At 37.3% G+C, this 19,172-nt stretch overlaps 2 protein-coding genes across 2 annotated transcripts in view; one reads left to right on the forward strand and one right to left on the reverse strand.

Moving 5' to 3' along the window:
- Positions 1-4,410, reverse strand: LOC134677451 (EEF1A lysine methyltransferase 2). Its single transcript, XM_063535925.1, has 4 exons — positions 4,130-4,410; positions 2,479-2,615; positions 1,156-1,312; positions 1-177 (listed from the first exon to the last, which is right to left on the reverse strand). Exons 1-4 carry the CDS (start codon positions 4,323-4,325, stop codon positions 11-13), a joined length of 657 nt encoding a protein of 218 aa, XP_063391995.1. The 5' UTR covers positions 4,326-4,410; the 3' UTR covers positions 1-10.
- Positions 4,411-12,657: 8,247 nt separating this feature from the next.
- The window catches only part of LOC134677481 (alpha-1,6-mannosyl-glycoprotein 2-beta-N-acetylglucosaminyltransferase), an 81,342-nt gene continuing 74,827 nt past the window's right edge, over positions 12,658-19,172 (forward strand). The window contains exon 1 of the mRNA XM_063535963.1: positions 12,658-13,154. The gene's annotated coding sequence lies outside the window, so the exon portion shown is untranslated. The remainder of the gene's footprint in view (positions 13,155-19,172) is intronic.

Genomic DNA, 19,172 nt, shown 5'->3' on the forward strand with positions numbered 1-19,172 from the left:
TATAACCAATCTATTTACTATCCTTATGTACAAAAACAACAGACGAGACCACCCCTCCCACTTTGCCGCCGAACTTGAACTGGGGGGTGGGTATGACGCACTTCGCTTTAAGCCGGTGGGAGAACTGGGTAGCTAGTTCGTCTTCCGTCCAGTTACATGAAGTTATCACGAATATACCTGGAAACAAGAAACAAATAAATCAGGTTTCAAATTAACTTCACTGTCTTGGATGGGACTTAAACCCACAACCACCGGATCGCTAGCCTGGTGCTTTTCCACCATATAGGCCTTATATAGGGAGGCCCTAGCGTCATCTACCGTAAGTGTTGTACAACCACAGAATAAATAAAACCGGGCAAGTGCGAGTCGGACTCGCGCACGAAGGGTTCCGTACCATAATGCAAAAAAAGGCAAAAATAAAACGGTCTTCCATCCAAGTACTGACCCCGCCCGACGTTGCTTAACTTCGCTCAAAAATCACGTTTGTTGTATGGGAGCCCCACTTAAATCTTTATTTTATTCTGTTTTTAGTATTTGTTGTTATAGCGGCAACAAAAATACATCATCTGTGAAAATTTCAACTGTCTAGCTATCACGGTTCGTGTGATACAGCCTGGTGACAGACGGACGGACTGACAGCAGAGTCTTAGTAATAGGGTCCCGTTTTACCCTTTGGGTACGGAACCCTAATAGTACTACCGTACAGAAAGGACACTTCCTACAGAACTGAAGTTTGACAGCGGTTCAAGGACGAATAATGCTATCACTTTCTTATATATGGCACTATCCCTAACGGCTATTTAGTATTTAGGGTTGTCAAAATTCAAGTCATTATCTTATTTGTGTCGTGCATGCAAAGGGACTTCAAGTTGTGTCAACTCTAATAATTGCTAGGAGCAATGCTGAATCGAACGGAGCCGAAAATGCCCTGGCACAGAATAAATAATAGTACTAGGTACAGAAGACTCACTCTCTAACAAAACGCGTCTGTCACGATCAGCACAGATATGGCCGCTAGGTGGCGACAGCGCCACGCGCGGCTTATGGCAAACCCCAAAATCGGGGTCGAACGGATTTACTTTTAGCTACCTGTAGTAAAGCGACGAAATCGCGGAGTGAGCCACGCCTAGCCCTGGTTAAGGTTTGTATTCTTACCGTCTGACTCCATCATGGCTGCCACCTGGTCTATATACTTCTGCCGCCGTTCTTTAGCGTTCTCTGGATGTAGACTGACTGCGTCGTATGTGCCTTTGTCGTGTACCACGCCGAATGTGCCTACTTGGGACACGGGGTCTTCTGTTATGTCGAATACCTGTAATGATTGATTATATGATGATAATCGGTTTATATGTATTTGATTTACGCATATGTATTTTTAATGGCATTGGGTTGGGCATATCGCATATCCTCAGGAAACCTGACACCCACCTATCCAAAGTGGCCCTGACCTGGAAGATGCCCGGCAAACGGAAACATGGTCGCCCTAAATCGACTTGGCGCCGTTCTTAGGAGCAAGAGCTGGGTGTATTGGGGATGGGGTGGGAGGAGGCTACCCAAGCTGCCCAGGACCGGAGTCAGTGGAAGAAAAAGATTCGAGCCCTACACCCCAGCAGGGGGTAACAGGATGGAAAGAAGATATGTATTTTAAAGTGTCATAATATATGTATTGAGTAAATTACTGATTTAATTGGTCCTGGTTTTGATTCCCGGTAAGGGCATTTATTTGTGTAATAAGCACAAATATTTGTTCCTGAGTCATGGATGTTTTCTATGTATTTGTATATTATATACATATCGTTGTCTGACTACCCACATACCCAATCCTTCTTGAGTTCCAGTTACAGATCCATTGTTTGTTTGCTTTAATTTATTTCTGAATGCCTGACTTTAACTGATTCTGGGCTGATGACAAGCCTGCCATGTCATCAATGTTTTTTACGTGTGGCGTATGACACGGGAGGAGTGTCATCATATTCTATGGCGCAAGGCATGGCTGCCGTCTCATGAAATGATTGTTCCGCGCCACAGGCAAAAAAATTCGAAAATGGAACACGCAATGAATCGGTTAACCTACATTATTTATTTGATGTGTAATATTTTCATCTACCCTCTACTGGCTTAAGGAGTAATTTGAGGGTAGATTTCGTTTACTATTTAAATACCCAAAGATATACGCCCTTATTCATAAACGTTTACTGAAGTTGACTAGCCGATAATAATTGTTTGTCCCTTTCCAACATACCTATACGTCGGAAAGGGACAAACGATTTTTATAGGCTTATCAACTTTAGTAAATGTTTATGAATAAGGGGGACAGACTATAATACTCTTAGACCCACTTGCACCATCCCACTAACTAGGGGTTAACCTGTTAAATTTGCAGTTACCATGGTTACCAGTACAATTTGACACTAGGTTAACGGTTTAACCGGTTAACCCCGGGTTAGTGGGATGGCGCTAGTGGCGCTTAGAGGGTACCTTAAAGTCAATAACCGGGAACTCCCGTTTGGACACCTTCTCTGCGAGGGTGATAGCTTCTTGACAGTAATCCACTCCCAGCAGCTTTGTGAAGCCTTCCCGGGCCAGCTCGCACAGTGAGTAGCCATTGCCACATCCTGGAACAAGTTTCACAAGTCATAATTGATTGTCATAAAGTAATGTTACGCATAAAACTCTTTTCGCATATTTTTTCTCCAGCTGAAACAGAAATTATTTTCTAAAATATTTTGCATAGGTTGTATAGAATAGGGTAGGTTAGGTTAGGTTTGTGTTATAATTTTTCAGAAATGTTAATATTTCCAGCACAATAACAATTATGCGAAATTAATTAGTTTTATGCGTAACATTACATTAGGACAATCAATTATTATGCAACCCAATAGTAATAGTAATAGTAATAGCCTTTATTTCATGCGTTTTTGTTATTTTTACACTTTCTTTGTTATTATACTTATTTATTAAATTTTTAATTTTTAACCTGCAACCCAATATGGATCTGTTACAGCTTCTCTATGCATCACAAATAGCACAATAAAATCAGGAGACTTAATAAATGTTAAAAAAATTCCTCGCACACAAAACGGCCAGTGTAAACATGCCTCGGGCACCGCTTCGGCCGAGGCACGTATGTACTGGCCGTTTTGTGCGCAAGGAAATTGCATTGTGCGAATGCTCGCTTTGTGTGGACCCGTCTATTTGATTTAATAGTTTCCCAACATAGGATTTTGTAATTTCTACTACACCCAGGTAACAGTCTATGCATGGCTGGCTGGGTACATAGGGTGACCATCATTCGACGCGAGTTAAATATAACTCGCGTCGAATGATGGTTAACCAAGTAACCCCGAATCGGTTAACCAAGTCAATAATAAATAAAATAAAAAGCCTTTTATTTCCTTTCGTTATACATAAAGTTTGTTAATATATTTTTGTTGATTTAGTAGGAACCCGTTAGGTGAAGGCCTCTTCCAAAGATGTCCATTTTTCACGGTCTTGTGCTATTTTTTTCCAATTTGGACCAGCAATTCTTTTCATGTCTTCCTCCTAGCGCATGTTTGGTTTGTCTTTTCGGCGCTTACCGTCTGGGCCTTTCCAGTTCGTGACTATGGCTGTCCATCTGTGGTCTTTAAGGCGAGCCACAAGTCCAGCCCATCTCCATTATAGCTTTCTAGCGTGTTCTAGAGCATCTATTGCTTTTATTTTACTATGTCTTATCTTTTGTATCTTTGTTATGTTCAACATGCTTCGTTCCATTCCCCTCTGGCAAGTAATAATTTTATTTTTTATTTTTTCAGTGAATTTCCATGTCTGGTAAGCATATGTTAAGCTGGGGATGAGGCAGGTGTCCATAGCCTTCTTTTTCCAAGTCAATAGATTTGGTTAATCGATTCGGGGCTGATGACACGCCTGCTGTGTCATCAATGTTTTTTACGTGTAGCGTATGACACGGTAGGAGTATCATCATATTCTATAGCGCATGACAGGGCTGCCGTGTCATGAAATGATTGTTCCGCTCCACAGCCAAAAGTTTTCGAAAATGGAACACGCAACGAATCGGTTAACTATCAAATTGGTATCCCATTCATTTGCTAAAGCAGTTCTAAGACGCACGGCTACATCAAAAGCTCACCTAAATCTATAATAGCGGTATTCTTATCTTCGACGTTTCTACATATCCAGTCCACGACTCTGTAGGCGCTGTCCTCACCGAACCACACATCTCCAGGATCACCATGCTCGTCAAAATTACTTATTTCCTTTGTGTATGCCTGCTGCCAGTACGACTGGGTACCCAGCTCGGACGAGTTCAACTCAGAGTCGTCCATTTCATAAATAAAATATACGCAAAACAAGAGATTTTAGTTTATAGAGACAGAAAACCATGTAAATGTAATCATATGGTGCAATGTTTTCCTCAATTCCTCAATATAACACGGAGAAACGTCAAGTTGACAGTAAAATTAAGTTCCGTTCTACGTGTGACAGTAACAGAATTTTGTTATGTATTATGCGCAAAGAATATAATACTCACTAGGAGAAGAACGATAACTCCATACAAAAAAATGTCCCCTTCAAAAGTTCGTTTATACTACTAGCGCTCGGTAGGATACCATTGTAATTAGAATTGACAACCCGTTTAGCCTAGCGCCCCTAGCGGGTATTGGCAGTAATCCAGTTCAGGAAGCTAATGGTCCTGGGTTCGAATCCCGGAGAGGGAATTTCTTTTTGTATTATTTTATTTTTTGTTGGGGTCAGGTTTTTAAGAGCCCATCAACGTGCACACTAGCGCCACTGCTGAATACATTAAACTAATTTTTATGTTACTGAATTCATCAAAACTAAAGCGGCCGTTTTTGTTTTGAGCTCATAGATTGACGAATCCAGCAACATAAAAACTAGTTTGATGTATTCAAAAGGTACTTAAATACACAATACAGTCAGTAGCGGCCACTTTTTTAAATACCTGTAAAATTTAAATTTAACTTAAATAATCACGATTATTTATTTTAGCAGTGGTGCTAGTGTGCACGTTGTTGGGCTTTTAAATTAGCATATCACAAATAAATAAAGAAATACGTTATGAGATAATGATTAGGTACTATATTTAAAAATTCGTCAAATATAAAAGGTTACAAAAAGTTACGTATTATTAAGATATAAATATTTTCATTCCTATTATGATTAGTGTATATATGTTAGGAGCAGTACATATGAATACATACATTGATATGGCAAATGGTTACAAGTTGTTATTACATCTATCCGGTTATCGGACATTTCTGCTCCACAGCTCCACGCAGCGTTCTTGGTCACCGGAAAACTAGTCTGTATATGCAGCAGATACGTGCCCTTTGAGCTTTTTCCAAGAAATCATATGACGGGCCAGGATTATATTATTATCTCACGCTCAAGCCATGATTCACTTTCTAAAACAAAATAGTCACAAATTAAACAATATAATCTAACTTCCTAATTACTACCGTCGCTAATTCCTAAGGTCTAAATTTACCAGCTTACTCGTAAACAATGAGAGGTTTTACATCTATGATGAATTTAGATTATAATTTCGGACGCACTATAGCGTCCGCGGGACTTACGGGGATAGTAAGATTAAATTATTATATTTGAATTTGGTAATTAGTACGCTCATTTTTATTTAAAGATTGATATATTTCTTACCTTGAAATTATCGCTGTTTCTGGTTTACTACAACGGTTTCCACACACACATTAGGGCTTTTCATAATCTGGATAAGAATTGTTGATGAAGTCGCCATTGCCGGATACATAATACAGCAAGGAAGGAAGAGCGACGACGGTTTAAATTTAACTAAGTCTGTGCGAAGACGCATTTAGATATGTTGCACGTACATATGAATAGTTTTTATTTTTAAATTAATAGGTAAATAAATATATTTCAAGTGAATAAATCGTTTTATATGAAAATTTATATTTTTGGCGTTAAATGACTTAAATGACAGCATTGACATTACAGACTTTTGTCTTGTCTATGTTCTTACCGGCCAGACTCAAATCAAGGCCTATCAAAGAGGCCTATTGACAAAGATTTTTTTTAAAATTTTATCAAGGAGGGTAGAGGCACGTCTACCCTTCATAGATTTTATGAACATAGACAAAGACAAACTGAAATAGATAATAATTTACATATTTCAAAAAATAAATAATAATTTACATGACAGCGTTTTACACAAAAATAAAACGCTAATTAAATAACTTACCCTATTCGGAACCTAATAATAATATTGAGAATGGCAACATTGCGTTGTTGGTCGTATTGTCTTTTTCTAGCATATACGTCCCTCTCTCTCCCACGCTCCCACCACACAGCAGTTTGCTTTTTGGCGGTTGTCGCAAAAAACAAATTTCCAACTCATTGTCTCAAAATTATACATATTTACACCAGGCAGGATTAAAACTTTAGGTTCCGAATAGGGTAAGTTATTTAATTAGCGTTTTATTTTTGTGTAAAACGCTGTCATTAAACAACTGTACCGCTATTCGGAACCTAATAATAATATTGAGACGTGTTTGTTATCGCCTGGTGGTGGGAAGACGCCAAGCCAATGTGATTATATACATGTACTTATTATGTATATTATGTAATATTATTATATTATGAGTGTTTAATTAATTATGCAGTACACCCTTTATTTTAACACCTGTGAGGAGAGAGGTATTTAGTAAAGCATACAATTTGATATTCATATTTCATATTCATTTTTATTATTAATAATGTACACATACATTATATTATGATACTAACTTAACATTTTATATACGTACTTAATGTACTTATAAATGTTCAAAAAGAATAAGTGAGTCGCAACAAGGGTACTTAATTACATGTATGTGAAAACTAGGTAAAACAAGATGTGATAAGTCAGTCTACTCTTCAAGGAGCATACAACATCTGTTATTAAGGAGTAATGTAATTAAAGTGTGAAAAGATAAAAATAACAAAGTACTAGAGTAGTTTTTATTTATAAGTAGCAATTATTATCAAATTTGATAATAATTATCTATAATAGTAAAGTAAGCAGTTGCAGGAATATAACAAGGACAGGACCTTTCCTATTTCCAGAATCCCTCGGGATTAAATAGACGAATATTTTAATTATTCGTTATATCACTATCACCACAAACCAAGTTAATAAAATTATATAGGTACTTGTTGAAATGTCATAGGGAATCACTAAATTTCTTTAATGACTGTAAGCCATATACTTGGTTATAGGTTATAGTTATAGCTATCTAAATAAACCTTACTTAAAAGTATGAAGGTTACTTTGAGAGCTTAAGCCACAACACTCAATGTGTTCACTGCGCTGTGGCACTAGTTATGACGCTTTTTTGGTGTTCTTGGCGTTCAAAAGGTTAATGTAGAATTGCCACAGAACTTTATCAATAATATTTGCCGAGTCATTCTAAATAAATTAATGTTTAGCTATCATAACCTTAATTTTACTCATTAATTTGTATATATGTAGTAAGAGTAGTTTCTCAGTGGTTTACTTTATCTGGTGCCTACTGGTAGACATAAGCCTTAAAACTTTATTGGTTCTGACCGCTAAAGTGGCTTAATTTCTGTAAACTATTCATAAACATTGCTTAATTCTGAATATTCAGTTTTCTCTATTCAGTGTGTAAATTATAAGGAATAAGATACTTAATTCGAAACCCTAGCTCATCGCATAGGTGCTTTTAACCGAAATACAAATTTATGTGCTTATTTCGTGATTTTACGTTATTTGCTGTGGGAAACCAGGGGGTCCCCGACCTTTGCCGGGCGCCCAAAGCCAACAGCGCAGAGGCCCTTTAAGAGGGACCTATTTCATCCAACGCTAGAATCAACACTTTGTCGAATCTATTAGATATTTAGGTATACTTATCCTCCTTATGAACTAAGGATAATTGTTACTTGTTTATATTTCAATAATAGCAAGATCTGAAATATAATATTACTTAATTTGGGCCAGTGTACTTTTGTATACTATATCTCTGGCCTACTATATAGGTTAGTCTAATAACATCCCGCCTTCTGGGAGGCAATATACAGAGTTCTTGGATAATATTCACGATAGCGCTAAGTGTGTGGACCTAGTTTTCCGACACGTGACTGCATGAAATTATAGTGTTCATTTTTTACAGGTCTCGAGCAAGAAGGGTACCTATATATAGGTTGAGGTCCTTAACTTGTAGATTTGGTAATAGGAGCAAGACACAGACGGGGTGTAAATTATTTGATCCACCATGTTTCAAGAGATTCATGTGCATTGATGCCTTTAGGTTACACTGTACATACAGACTATATAACTCTTTGGCAGAGTTTTGCCAACATATTATAATAAATGACTGCATTTGTTTGGGTGTACTTGTTCCACGACAAAGACATATTTATATGTATTACAATGTATTTTTGAAAAGTACTCGCGTTTCAAAATAGCTTCGCCTTTTCGCAAGGCTTGCTTCTGTTTCACATTGTGCAAAGCAAATAGTATCACAATGCTATAATTTTGTATAAATTGAGAACTAGAGGGTCATGCTCTAGACGTGACCGCCCAGAAGTTATACTAGAACCGGTCGTGCAAACCGTTAAGTCACTGTTTCTTAAAAACCTTATGTAGTGGGTACATTACATTCCACGGTGGGTACATTTGTTAAACGTATAGTATCAAACTATGACGAATAATGACAAGTGAATTAAGTGATACTTAACAATATTTGGTCCGTGCATAGAAGCACGTGCCCTTGAGATTAGAGCATGGGTAGTTTAAAATAAACTTAATCTGTGCATAGGAGCACTTACGATCAAGGTGGTTCGAATCCTCAAGGGTCACAAGGCAGACATAAGGGTGTAAAATAAATCATTCATAATCGCCCCGTTAGGTCAGTTTTGTAAATTTTTATTTCCAACATGCTTGTGCAGCACATGACAATTTTTCTATACCATGCCAGTCAGGGATATAATAATTAAATCGGTAACCTTGGTTATGTCGTGTACCTACATAGGTAGGTACTCGTAAACATGTTAACTGAAAGACTAGTGCTCTCGAGGCAAATATAATTTATATTAATTTCTAATCTGCCATAGCAGGCATAGACTTCAAAGGTTTTTAGATATTCATAGGGCCGCTAAACGGAACCCTTTGTACACCTTGAGCAGGCTGTTTGTGCTCTTGTAATTTTATTTTCACACCATGGGTGATATTAACCATAGCTTATTTCAGAATTGAACCGTAAGCTATGTCGTGTCGTGAGCTAAGTGAGCCCGATTTAATTAAGAGTCCACAGGTTATCTGGACCTTGGAGGATTGACCACATCTTATTCTAATTATCAATATTCTGCCTGGGCTTATGGTCGAATTTAGGTGACTAAATCTCTTACTATTATCTATGCCACCCACGTTATGAGGCTTAGCGTCTCCAGACCACAATTTTATATTTTTCTTCTTTAAAATAAAAATGAGTCGAGATAGGCCCGGAATCTTGGGTTATTTTATACCTATTATATTATAATTTTAGAAATGTTCAAATTTGGGTTTAGCCAATAGGGTGTTCGGGACCCTTAAAATAGATTGGTAAACAAAAATGAAACCTCGAATAATGAAGCCTTGCCTATTTCGACTGATTTTTACCAAGAACATTATTTTGTTAGAACCCTTTTCACTTTGTCTAAAAGGAGGTATTTACATATTCATCTTTGTTATATTTTATGATTGTGGCCTACTCGGTCGCCTGTGTTATGACCATATCATTTAATTTCTGACATGCCTTGCGCAGGCTTACATAGGTTGTAATATCATCATCAATAACTTGACATCAGTTCGTGAATGAATCAAAGATTCTTTGGCACACCTTACGCAGGTGGAAACATGGCAGCCTTGCGCAGGCTTAGATAGGTACACAACATATTGGTTTCATCACAAATAACTTGACGTTAGTTTGTGACTGAATAAAAGATTCTCTTAGTGGAACCGTAACAGACATAGGCATAAGAATATCATTCAAATGAAGTTTATGGGTAATATTCCCTTAGTTGCGAGTTCTTCGCTCGACAAGGGGAAAGGATTTACTTTAATAGGCACTTTTAGAAAGTGTCATTCACGGTGACGCGCAGATTTGCCATAACTAAACTTTAACTCTACAGTTAGGTTAGCGAATATAATTTGACAATATGAAACAAACCATGCGTCTTTGTCAATGAATCAATCTAAAGATTCCCATATTGTTAATGCCCTTTCAAGTCACAGGCTTCCGATTTTATTTAAAACGTTTATCAGTGTAGGTACTATTTATGTAGGTAGGTAGGTAGGCTTAAAGATTGACCCTCTTGTATGTAGTTATATATAGCATGAATAATCAAGTTATTCAAATCCAAAATAATACCAGCACATATAGCAACTACATGCAAGAGTTCTTTTCGTTGACCTTTTAAGCTACCTGTTATTTATTTAAAAAGATACATTCCATTTTTTTTTTTTTTTTCAAAATCAGAGATCTAGTTAGAGAGATATAAGTTGGAAGATAAGGAGTGAAATACTTAAGGATTTCCATGTAATTCTTGCGCAGAGCCATGCTAATCTCTCTCTTTGTCTAGTCAGATTTAAATTGACGTACTGCCAAAGTACTCACTTTCCACAAAAATAAATGCAATGCTTGCGATGTAGGTTTGTTCGTTACCTTGTGTCCCTCAGAGCGGAAATAGAAGCCCCGCGAAGCGGGGCTTCGTCGACTCCTAAGCGGGTACACGTTATTTATCAGCAAGTTGATTACCAAAAAAAAAAATCATTTTGCAATATTATATTTAACCCGGAACGGGATAAAACGAAAGTTGCTGATACATACTTAGACAGATAAACCCTACACGTCTATAAGCTTCTACCTTAATACGTAGGTTCTACGTAACACGTATTAACTATCCGATCCATTCGTATTCGAAAACACAAATCACTTGAAAACTGAAGGGTATGCCTCCACACATCACCATTTAAGTGTTATAATTTTAACCGTTATTATAGACACACAAAGATTTAAAGTAATGAGTAATAATTAAGGCTCAGGAGAGACTTAATGTAGGTATAAAATTAATTAAATTCTAATGGTGACAAGTGCATGCTTTACCAGCTCGATGTGTTTTCTAATAACATTATGTGTTTTAGTATTTTCATTAGCATAGCCACGGTGCGCGCAGGCAGCCTTTGAAAACTTACACATTACTATTCCGGATCGTTTTTATTTGCTAGATAGTTTAACGGACACTAAATTTAAATATTTATTTCGAACGGCAAAAGCCGTTAGAAACTGTTTTTCAATATAGTCAGCTAAACTGGGGTACAAATTCAAAAACTCACCAGCAGTTTAGCTTCACGACCTTCCAGATGGAAAAACAGCAAGCCAATGAGTTGGAAATTTGTTTTTTGCGACAACCGCCAAAAAGCAAACTGCTGTGTGGTGGGAGCGTGGGAGAGAGAGGGACGTATATGCTAGAAAAAGACAATACGACCAACAACGCAATGTTGCCATTCTCAATATTATTATTAGGTTCCGAATAGCGGTACAGTTGTTTAATATGACTTTGACTACTTCATAAAATACAAATCAAAATATATTTGATAAAATAATTGGATTTGTTCCTAGAAATCGTATAGACATAGCCAGTTCTAGCAATGTTGCTGTAGTAAAATATTTTTATGGTAATTACTGGCAATACAGCTCTAGAAACGGAGCACACATGTACAATTATGAAGGGTCACTTCATTCCAAGGAAGTCAATAGGCCTTGATTATGCGTGACTGATAAAAATTTAAAACTTTACCTGAAATATGCATAAAATAGCAATAGTTATTTGTACAACAAGAGATCAAAGTTTGATATTTCTTCGAGTGCTTATTTTGAGTCCCGTGCCAGCGAAAGATTCTATAATAGATTCACGAGCGTAGCGAGTGAATCTAATTTAGAATCTTGAGCGTAGTAAGGGATTCAAAAGCGCACGAGATGTAAATAACTTTGATCTCGTGTAGTACACAAAATTTTTCACCCTAAGCAGTGAGAACATACCTAGAGGGATAGAGATAATAGAACCCAAGTATATTGAACTTGTATTAGACCCCGCATGTTGAAATGACATTTGACTATAAAGATCACTTGAATGACATTTTTTCTCACTCAGTGAGCAAAATGCGATTTTGCTCACTCATTTTGTTACACTCAGTGAGCAAACTGCGATTTTGCTCACTGAGTGAGACAAAATGACTCAGTGAGCAAAATCGCATTTTGCTCACTCTTTTTAAGAAGCAAAGTACCCTTGTTCGAGCTGCTGAGGTGAAAAATAAATTATTAAAAGTTCATGTTTAACTAACAATTATTATATTAAATATAAAATTAAAGAGAATATCATAAGATTTTGTAACATATAGTGCGTGAAATAAAACGTAAAGATTTTGTAAAAGTTGCTGTATGAAAAAAAACAACCAACCTTATTTTTAATTATATAATAAATTATCATGCTCGGGTATAAATAGTAATTAAGTAACGCCCTTTATTATTACAGCTACCATATAAATAATATAAAGTCTTTCACAAATTGTACCATTTTAAAATAGCAAATAAAAAGTTGTTTATTGTTTGTCATTAAGAATTTTTTCATCAGCAACACTGTTAAAACTGTCAAGAAAATGTAGGTTGATAGGTCTTGTTTCTCCGCTACTCTACTCCGGTTGCACACATTTCATGATGTTTCGAATTTCCACACACCATAAAACAATTGACGAGTGACAAACAAGTTAATTTGAATCATGTGACCGCGAAACAAGTGTCCACGCGGCATAAACTTATTTAGACTATCTAAAAAACTGTAATACGCACACATAAATAAATAAAATAATTTCCTCAATAATCAATATTTTGGTGCGACTTAGGTTCGTCATAAACACATGTTATTACACGCTTTAAGTTTTATGACTACTAAGTGAATAATAGGTACTTTATTGCAGTGTTAAGTGATTGTTACGAGAATATTACATGTGTATAAGTGCGATTTTTTTACGTAACTACTGGTAGTGGTCTTGTAATGTGATAGTTACAACACTCGTATCGGGGGCACAGAAAACTGTTTACAAGCGGTTTAAATACTTGGTAAGTATGTAAACAAGATTTTGTTAAGCAATAGACATAACTTAAAATCAGGTTTCTTGAGTCCACAGAGATGACAGAGGAAAAGTTTTGTTACTTGTTTATACCACAATTTTATTTTATTTTTTGTTATTAGTTAAGTACTATTGATTTAGATAAAAGTATTTTTAAAATTTATAATTAGAGGGCGGAGTACCGGTGGCAAATTTCACACTAAATGTATGGAGTCGCCTAAGTATTCTTAATGATTAAATAAATAACGAATAAATGATTAATTTTGCATAATAATTTTTAGGAACTTATAGAAATTATCTTACGAGCATACAAATATAATGTAATATGTTGTTAATATCTATAATACATAATAATATGTTTTCTTATCAAAACATTATCAATAGGTACTAAATACTAGACTAAGAAGTTATACCTGCCAAACGATATATTATTTTCAAGACCATTCAATTACAATTGAGGACTGGAATTATGTGTTCGAGGTCCTCCTCACAATCTACACTTAAGTGCGTATCCATGTTATAAAATGACTGGACTATGGCCACATGTTCCTGGTTTTTCGGAGTGATTCGGTTTCTTAATTTATTGAAGATCCATTTATGAGTGGAAAACGATCGCTCTACATCTACCGATGTCATGGTTGCATGTTTAAGGACTTGTTTATAATTTTCCATTGTAATCATATTCCTTAATTCGTCAGCATCTGGGTTTCTATCTAGAACCAATTTGAGTTTCACTTCCTTGGAGGCTTAAAATAGTCCTAACTATATCTATTACCAAAAAACTTTCTTCTATCGGAATTTTAGTGCATAGTGTTAAGTACTTACTTCCAATTTACGAGTAGGTACCATACTAAGTACATTAGGTAAATGAATAATTTTATTATTCAAGCCTAAAATAATAATTATAAAAACGACTCCATACCTTTTGTGTGAAATTTGCCACCGGTACTCCGCCCTCTATTTATAATTCATTACTTGAGTTGATAATATTTTTTTAGATATTGTGAGACCCATAAGCATAATTTTGTTTTTGAATTTGGAGCCTACTGTTTTTTAACAGAAATACATCATCTGTGAAAATTACAACTGTCTAGCTATCATGGTTCATGAGTTACAGCCTGGTGACAGACAGATGGACAGTGGGGTCTTAGTAATAGGGTCCTATTTTTACCCTTTGGTTACGGGACCCTAAAAAATATAGTATAGCGGTTGCTCTTAATGACTAGGTACCCCCCTTATTCATAAACATTTACTAAAGTTGACAAGCCAATAACAATTGTTTGTCCCTTTCCATCATACCAATACGTTGGAAAGGGACAAACAATTATTATCGGCTTCCCAACTTTAGCAAACGTTTATGAATAAGGGGGTAAGAATTTATAGAGACAAGTGGTTTACAAATGCCTGAAGGCCTACCGCAAACCACGTTCAACGTGTTGTCTCTCTGTCGCACTTGTAAATTTGTACGTAAGTGTGACGGTGAGGCAACACAACAAACATGGTTCGCGGTAGACCCTCGGAACTAGGATTCCTTGTTTCAGGCAGCAAACGACAATACTAACAATTTTTTTTATAAACTTTAAGTACACAATAAGTCTTATCACCTTAACAAAATAAGTAGGTTCTTAAGCAACTCATTAAAAAAACGCAGCTAATGAGGTTCGATATAAGGATATCGTAGCAAATTTCCCTTAAAGTTAGGCATTTAAATTACCTATACATTTTAATGTGGTTTTCCGTAAGTATGAACAGTTAGGTAAGTATTCAAATTTGAAAGAGGAAATGTAGATTGTAGATACATATAAAGTAGTATCCCGTATCCAGTGTTGGCCGAACGTTAATTGCAATTGACCATTAACCATTATAAATTGAACCGTAAACGGTAACGGACGATTAAAGTTGACGGTTCAACTTATACTGGTTAATGGTCAAGAATTCTCAATTGCATTAACGTTTCGGCCAACACTGCCCGTATCCGTAGTAATAATATAATATAATTATAATATAGGTCATTCCATTCCTGAACCGCTTACACCAGTGTTGCTCCTGTGGCCCATTTCTTGAACGATATTAGTCTAATATTATTAGTGTGTTGCTATAGTAACCCATACAACTTGACAGTTTGTGGACTAATAATATTAGTCTAATGCCGTTCGAGAAATGGGCCCCAGGTCGTCTTTAAGGCCCCCCCACATCTAGCGTCTTTCTAGCGTCGGCGTCTGTCGGCGTCGGTCCAGCGCTATGGAAAATGACGTCGCTGCGCAGTTGCGTCGACGCTGCGTCGACGTTGCGTCAACGTCGGCCATAGAATTGTAGACGCCGACGCTCGAAAGACGCCAGATGTGGGGGGGCCCTTACGACGACTGTTTCAGGGGCCCACCTAGTTAGTAGCAAGTCACGGCCTGCCACGATAACGTGTTGAAATATTGTTATTGTTATGGCAGGTGTCCGGACCTCTGGGCAATAGACCAATCTTTTGACCAGCCGGCACTCTTCTCCCCTGTATTTACAATAGATCCAGCTGTGAACTGCCTTAGGCCCCCCCCCACATCTAGCGTCTTTCGAGCGTCGGCGTGTGTCGGCGTCTGGTCAGCGCTATGGAAAATGACGTCGCTGCGCAGTTGCGTCGAGGCTGCGTCGACGTGTCGAGCAGCGGCCATAGAATTGTATAGTTCGTTTTTTTTAGCATTAGAAAGAAGTCCACAGAAGTAAGTGTACAGTTTTTATCAGGCTCTTTAATTGTTAATAATTATTGAATTATCTAATGTAGCACGGTCAATACATATAATTTACTTCAAATTATTACCGCTAAAAGTGCCGGATTTGGAACCACAAGCTTACTTCTGCGAAGTTCTTTCTAATGCTAAAAAAAACGAACTATAGACGCCGACGCTCGAAAGACGCCAGATGTGGGGGGGCCCTTACGGGCCGATTTGTACCCGTGAATGGGTTCTAGCTGACACTGGTAAGGCTACAGATGTATTGCATAATTGTTTTCCATCGTATTTTGTCGGAAATGTTCGTATTTGTCATGCTACTTCTTTCAAACTCAGTACTTTTTGTACCGAGACTGGCTGAAATAGCAAGACACGTTCGTACGTTTCCGTGAAAATACGATGGAAAATAATTATACACAGTATATCTATAGGTACTGTAGGAGAATAGCCGGATAAACATACGAAAGCATTTGTCCATTCGGGCAAAACACCATCTGTGCGTTTATGACCTATTAGGATTATATTATGGGTTGATGTAATGCAATAGGCCCTTATACGAGTACCTAAAAACATTCATACGATTAAAAGGCTGTTGAACTTTGCTTTTACCAACTCGAGGCTTACGAATGCTGTCATTACCACATAGGTATCTACGATCTAAATCAGTATTACATCTTAATATCTACGCAAGAAGATTCAAATTGTAATTACTTTTTAGGCTTCTGCAGCTAAAGGTATTTATGCTACAGCAGTGGGGAGACCCTCATCCTAGTCATCCTTTCGGGCAAACTCGGCTCCGTTCGGCTCAGCATTGCTCCGAGCAATTATTAGGGTTGGCATCACTTGACGTCCATTTGCGTGCACGACCACAGATAAGATAATGGATTGAATTTTGACAACCCTAAATTGCCATACATTAGAAATGGACAACATGATTCGCCCCTGAATCGCTGTCAAACTTCGGTTTTCTTTTATTTATTCTGTACTAAAGATACTTATGCCACAGTAACTACCTACGTCTATAGCTGGAAACAAATTATCGGACGCGGCTGACGGACGCGGCTCACAGCCGCGACTTATACCTATCTAGATAATGAATATACACTGAACTGTGCAAACTATCGGAGGTAAGCCGTGGACGTGACCTTGAGCCTTCGGACATCCGACAGAAATCTGGCGCGCTGGATGTTCCTGTCAGCCGAAAGCCACGTCCCGAACACTGTGCACACTTTTATGTCGCGCCCGTCAGCCGCGTCCGATAATTTGTTTCCAGTTTATTTCATTAGAAATCCACAGGACTCGATCAATCGGCGACGTGGTACAGTAAGCAGCAGAAGTTGCTACAGCGGGCTAGCCTAGGTGTTCAAAATGATCTTGACGCGACTTTATTGTTAATATAATAAGAGCGTGTCAAGGTAATTTTGAACACCTCGCCCGCTTAGCAACTTCTGATGCTGACGTTGGCCGACTTTACTACATTTGGTTTGACCAGCTTTGAAAGATAAGGTTTATTTACAAATAAACCAGTCAGATGGTTAGTTTTTCAAGCGTGTTGCTTATTTGCCGCGTTCATTAAATTAATAGCAACCGTAGTAGAGCGGAAATACATAATTGAGTGCATTTCCCACGGATAGCCACAAATTGGCATAATTGTGACTTTTGTACCTAATCTATCATCATTACTGCACTGCCCCACCAGTGCCCCCCAGTGTATTATAGGCAAAAACTGGCCGAGTACGAATCGTCGAACCCCAAGAGTTTGATCCATGGACTATAGAGTAACCTTCAATAGTTCGTTCTGCAATTAGAGACATGTGCACACAGTCGCACTTCTCACTCACTACATACCGATGGTATCTAGGCTATGATTTTAGTACCTACCTATGAAATATAACACCTTTTATGTACCTAGGTATACCTATAGTCACAATAAATATATTATAATTATGAAACAAAAAACAGTCTGATAACTGACGGGCCGCCGAACTAGTCTCCGCCATACAATTTAATCTCACAACATTTCCATACCGGATTTCATCCTTAATCCGTTCAGCAGTTTAAGCGTGAAGAGGTAGCAGACAGACAGACGGTTACTTTTGCATTTATTTTATTATACTTAATATTAGTAGATACTGTGGTTCCCAATCCCAACGGTAGATAGTTTTGTCAAACCTATTTTAGAAAGAGATTGCTACATTGATGATAACCGGGTTTGGTTATTGTAATAGGTAGGTAAGGGGTCATCCATTAATTACATCACACGTTTAGGGGGAGGGAGGGGGTCAAGAAAATGTGACATATTGTGACATGGGGGAGGGGGGAGACACAAACTTTGTGATGTCACATTAACTTCATCAGTAACCGAAAATTTATTTAAATTATTTTATTCGCTGTACATTTAAATAACATACAACGAACGTTTTTAAAACGATAATCGTTTTTATTCGTTTAATTTTCTTTCCTAAGCAGTTTTGGCTTATAAAATTACTAATATTTATATCGTCAAAAATATTTTGATAAAATATTAATAATACTAAGGTACTTACTTAATTCGATTTGGCGATTTCGTAGAAAAAATGTGACGTCACACTAGGGGGAGGGGTTTGCCAAATGTGACCAAGTGTGACAAGGAGGGGGGAGGGGTCAAAAAACCTAGAAATTCGTGTGACGTAATTAATGGATGACCCCTAATTGCTAAGACCGATAAGTAATCTAATCTAGTTATTAAGAGCTAATAAAAGATAAAAAGTGTCCTTCACTTTTAATACTCCATTTCAGGGTTCCGTACCTCAAAAGGAAAAAACGGAACCCTTATAGGATCACTCGTGTGTCTGTCTGTCCGTCTGTCACAGCCTATTTTCTCCGAAATTACTGGACCAATTAAGTTGAAATTCGGTACACATATGTAAGTATGTTACCCAAAGACGGACATGTAACGTAAACAAAAGAAATTTGACCACCCCTCCCCCTTCATCTCCGAAACTACTGGGTCTAAAATTTTTAAAAAACATACATAAAATAGGTCTTTACTTATTGATAACAGGAAAACCTATTAGAAATGTACAGTCAAGCGTGAGTCGGATATAATTACTTAATTTTTGATCCGACCCCTACGGATTTTTAACGACATTTCTCACGTTTGACATAAAAAATTCATTGTTATTTTATGATATAGGCAGTGGGCCGACCTTTCCTTCCTCCTTCCTTCCTCCCTTCCTTTTCCGTCCTTTTGGGCATTCTCGGCTCTATTCGGCTCAGCATTGCCACAGAATAAATAATAAAATAATAGT

Source organism: Cydia fagiglandana, chromosome 26 (genome assembly GCF_963556715.1).
Source record: "Cydia fagiglandana chromosome 26, ilCydFagi1.1, whole genome shotgun sequence".
Taxonomy (NCBI): domain Eukaryota; kingdom Metazoa; phylum Arthropoda; class Insecta; order Lepidoptera; family Tortricidae; genus Cydia; species Cydia fagiglandana.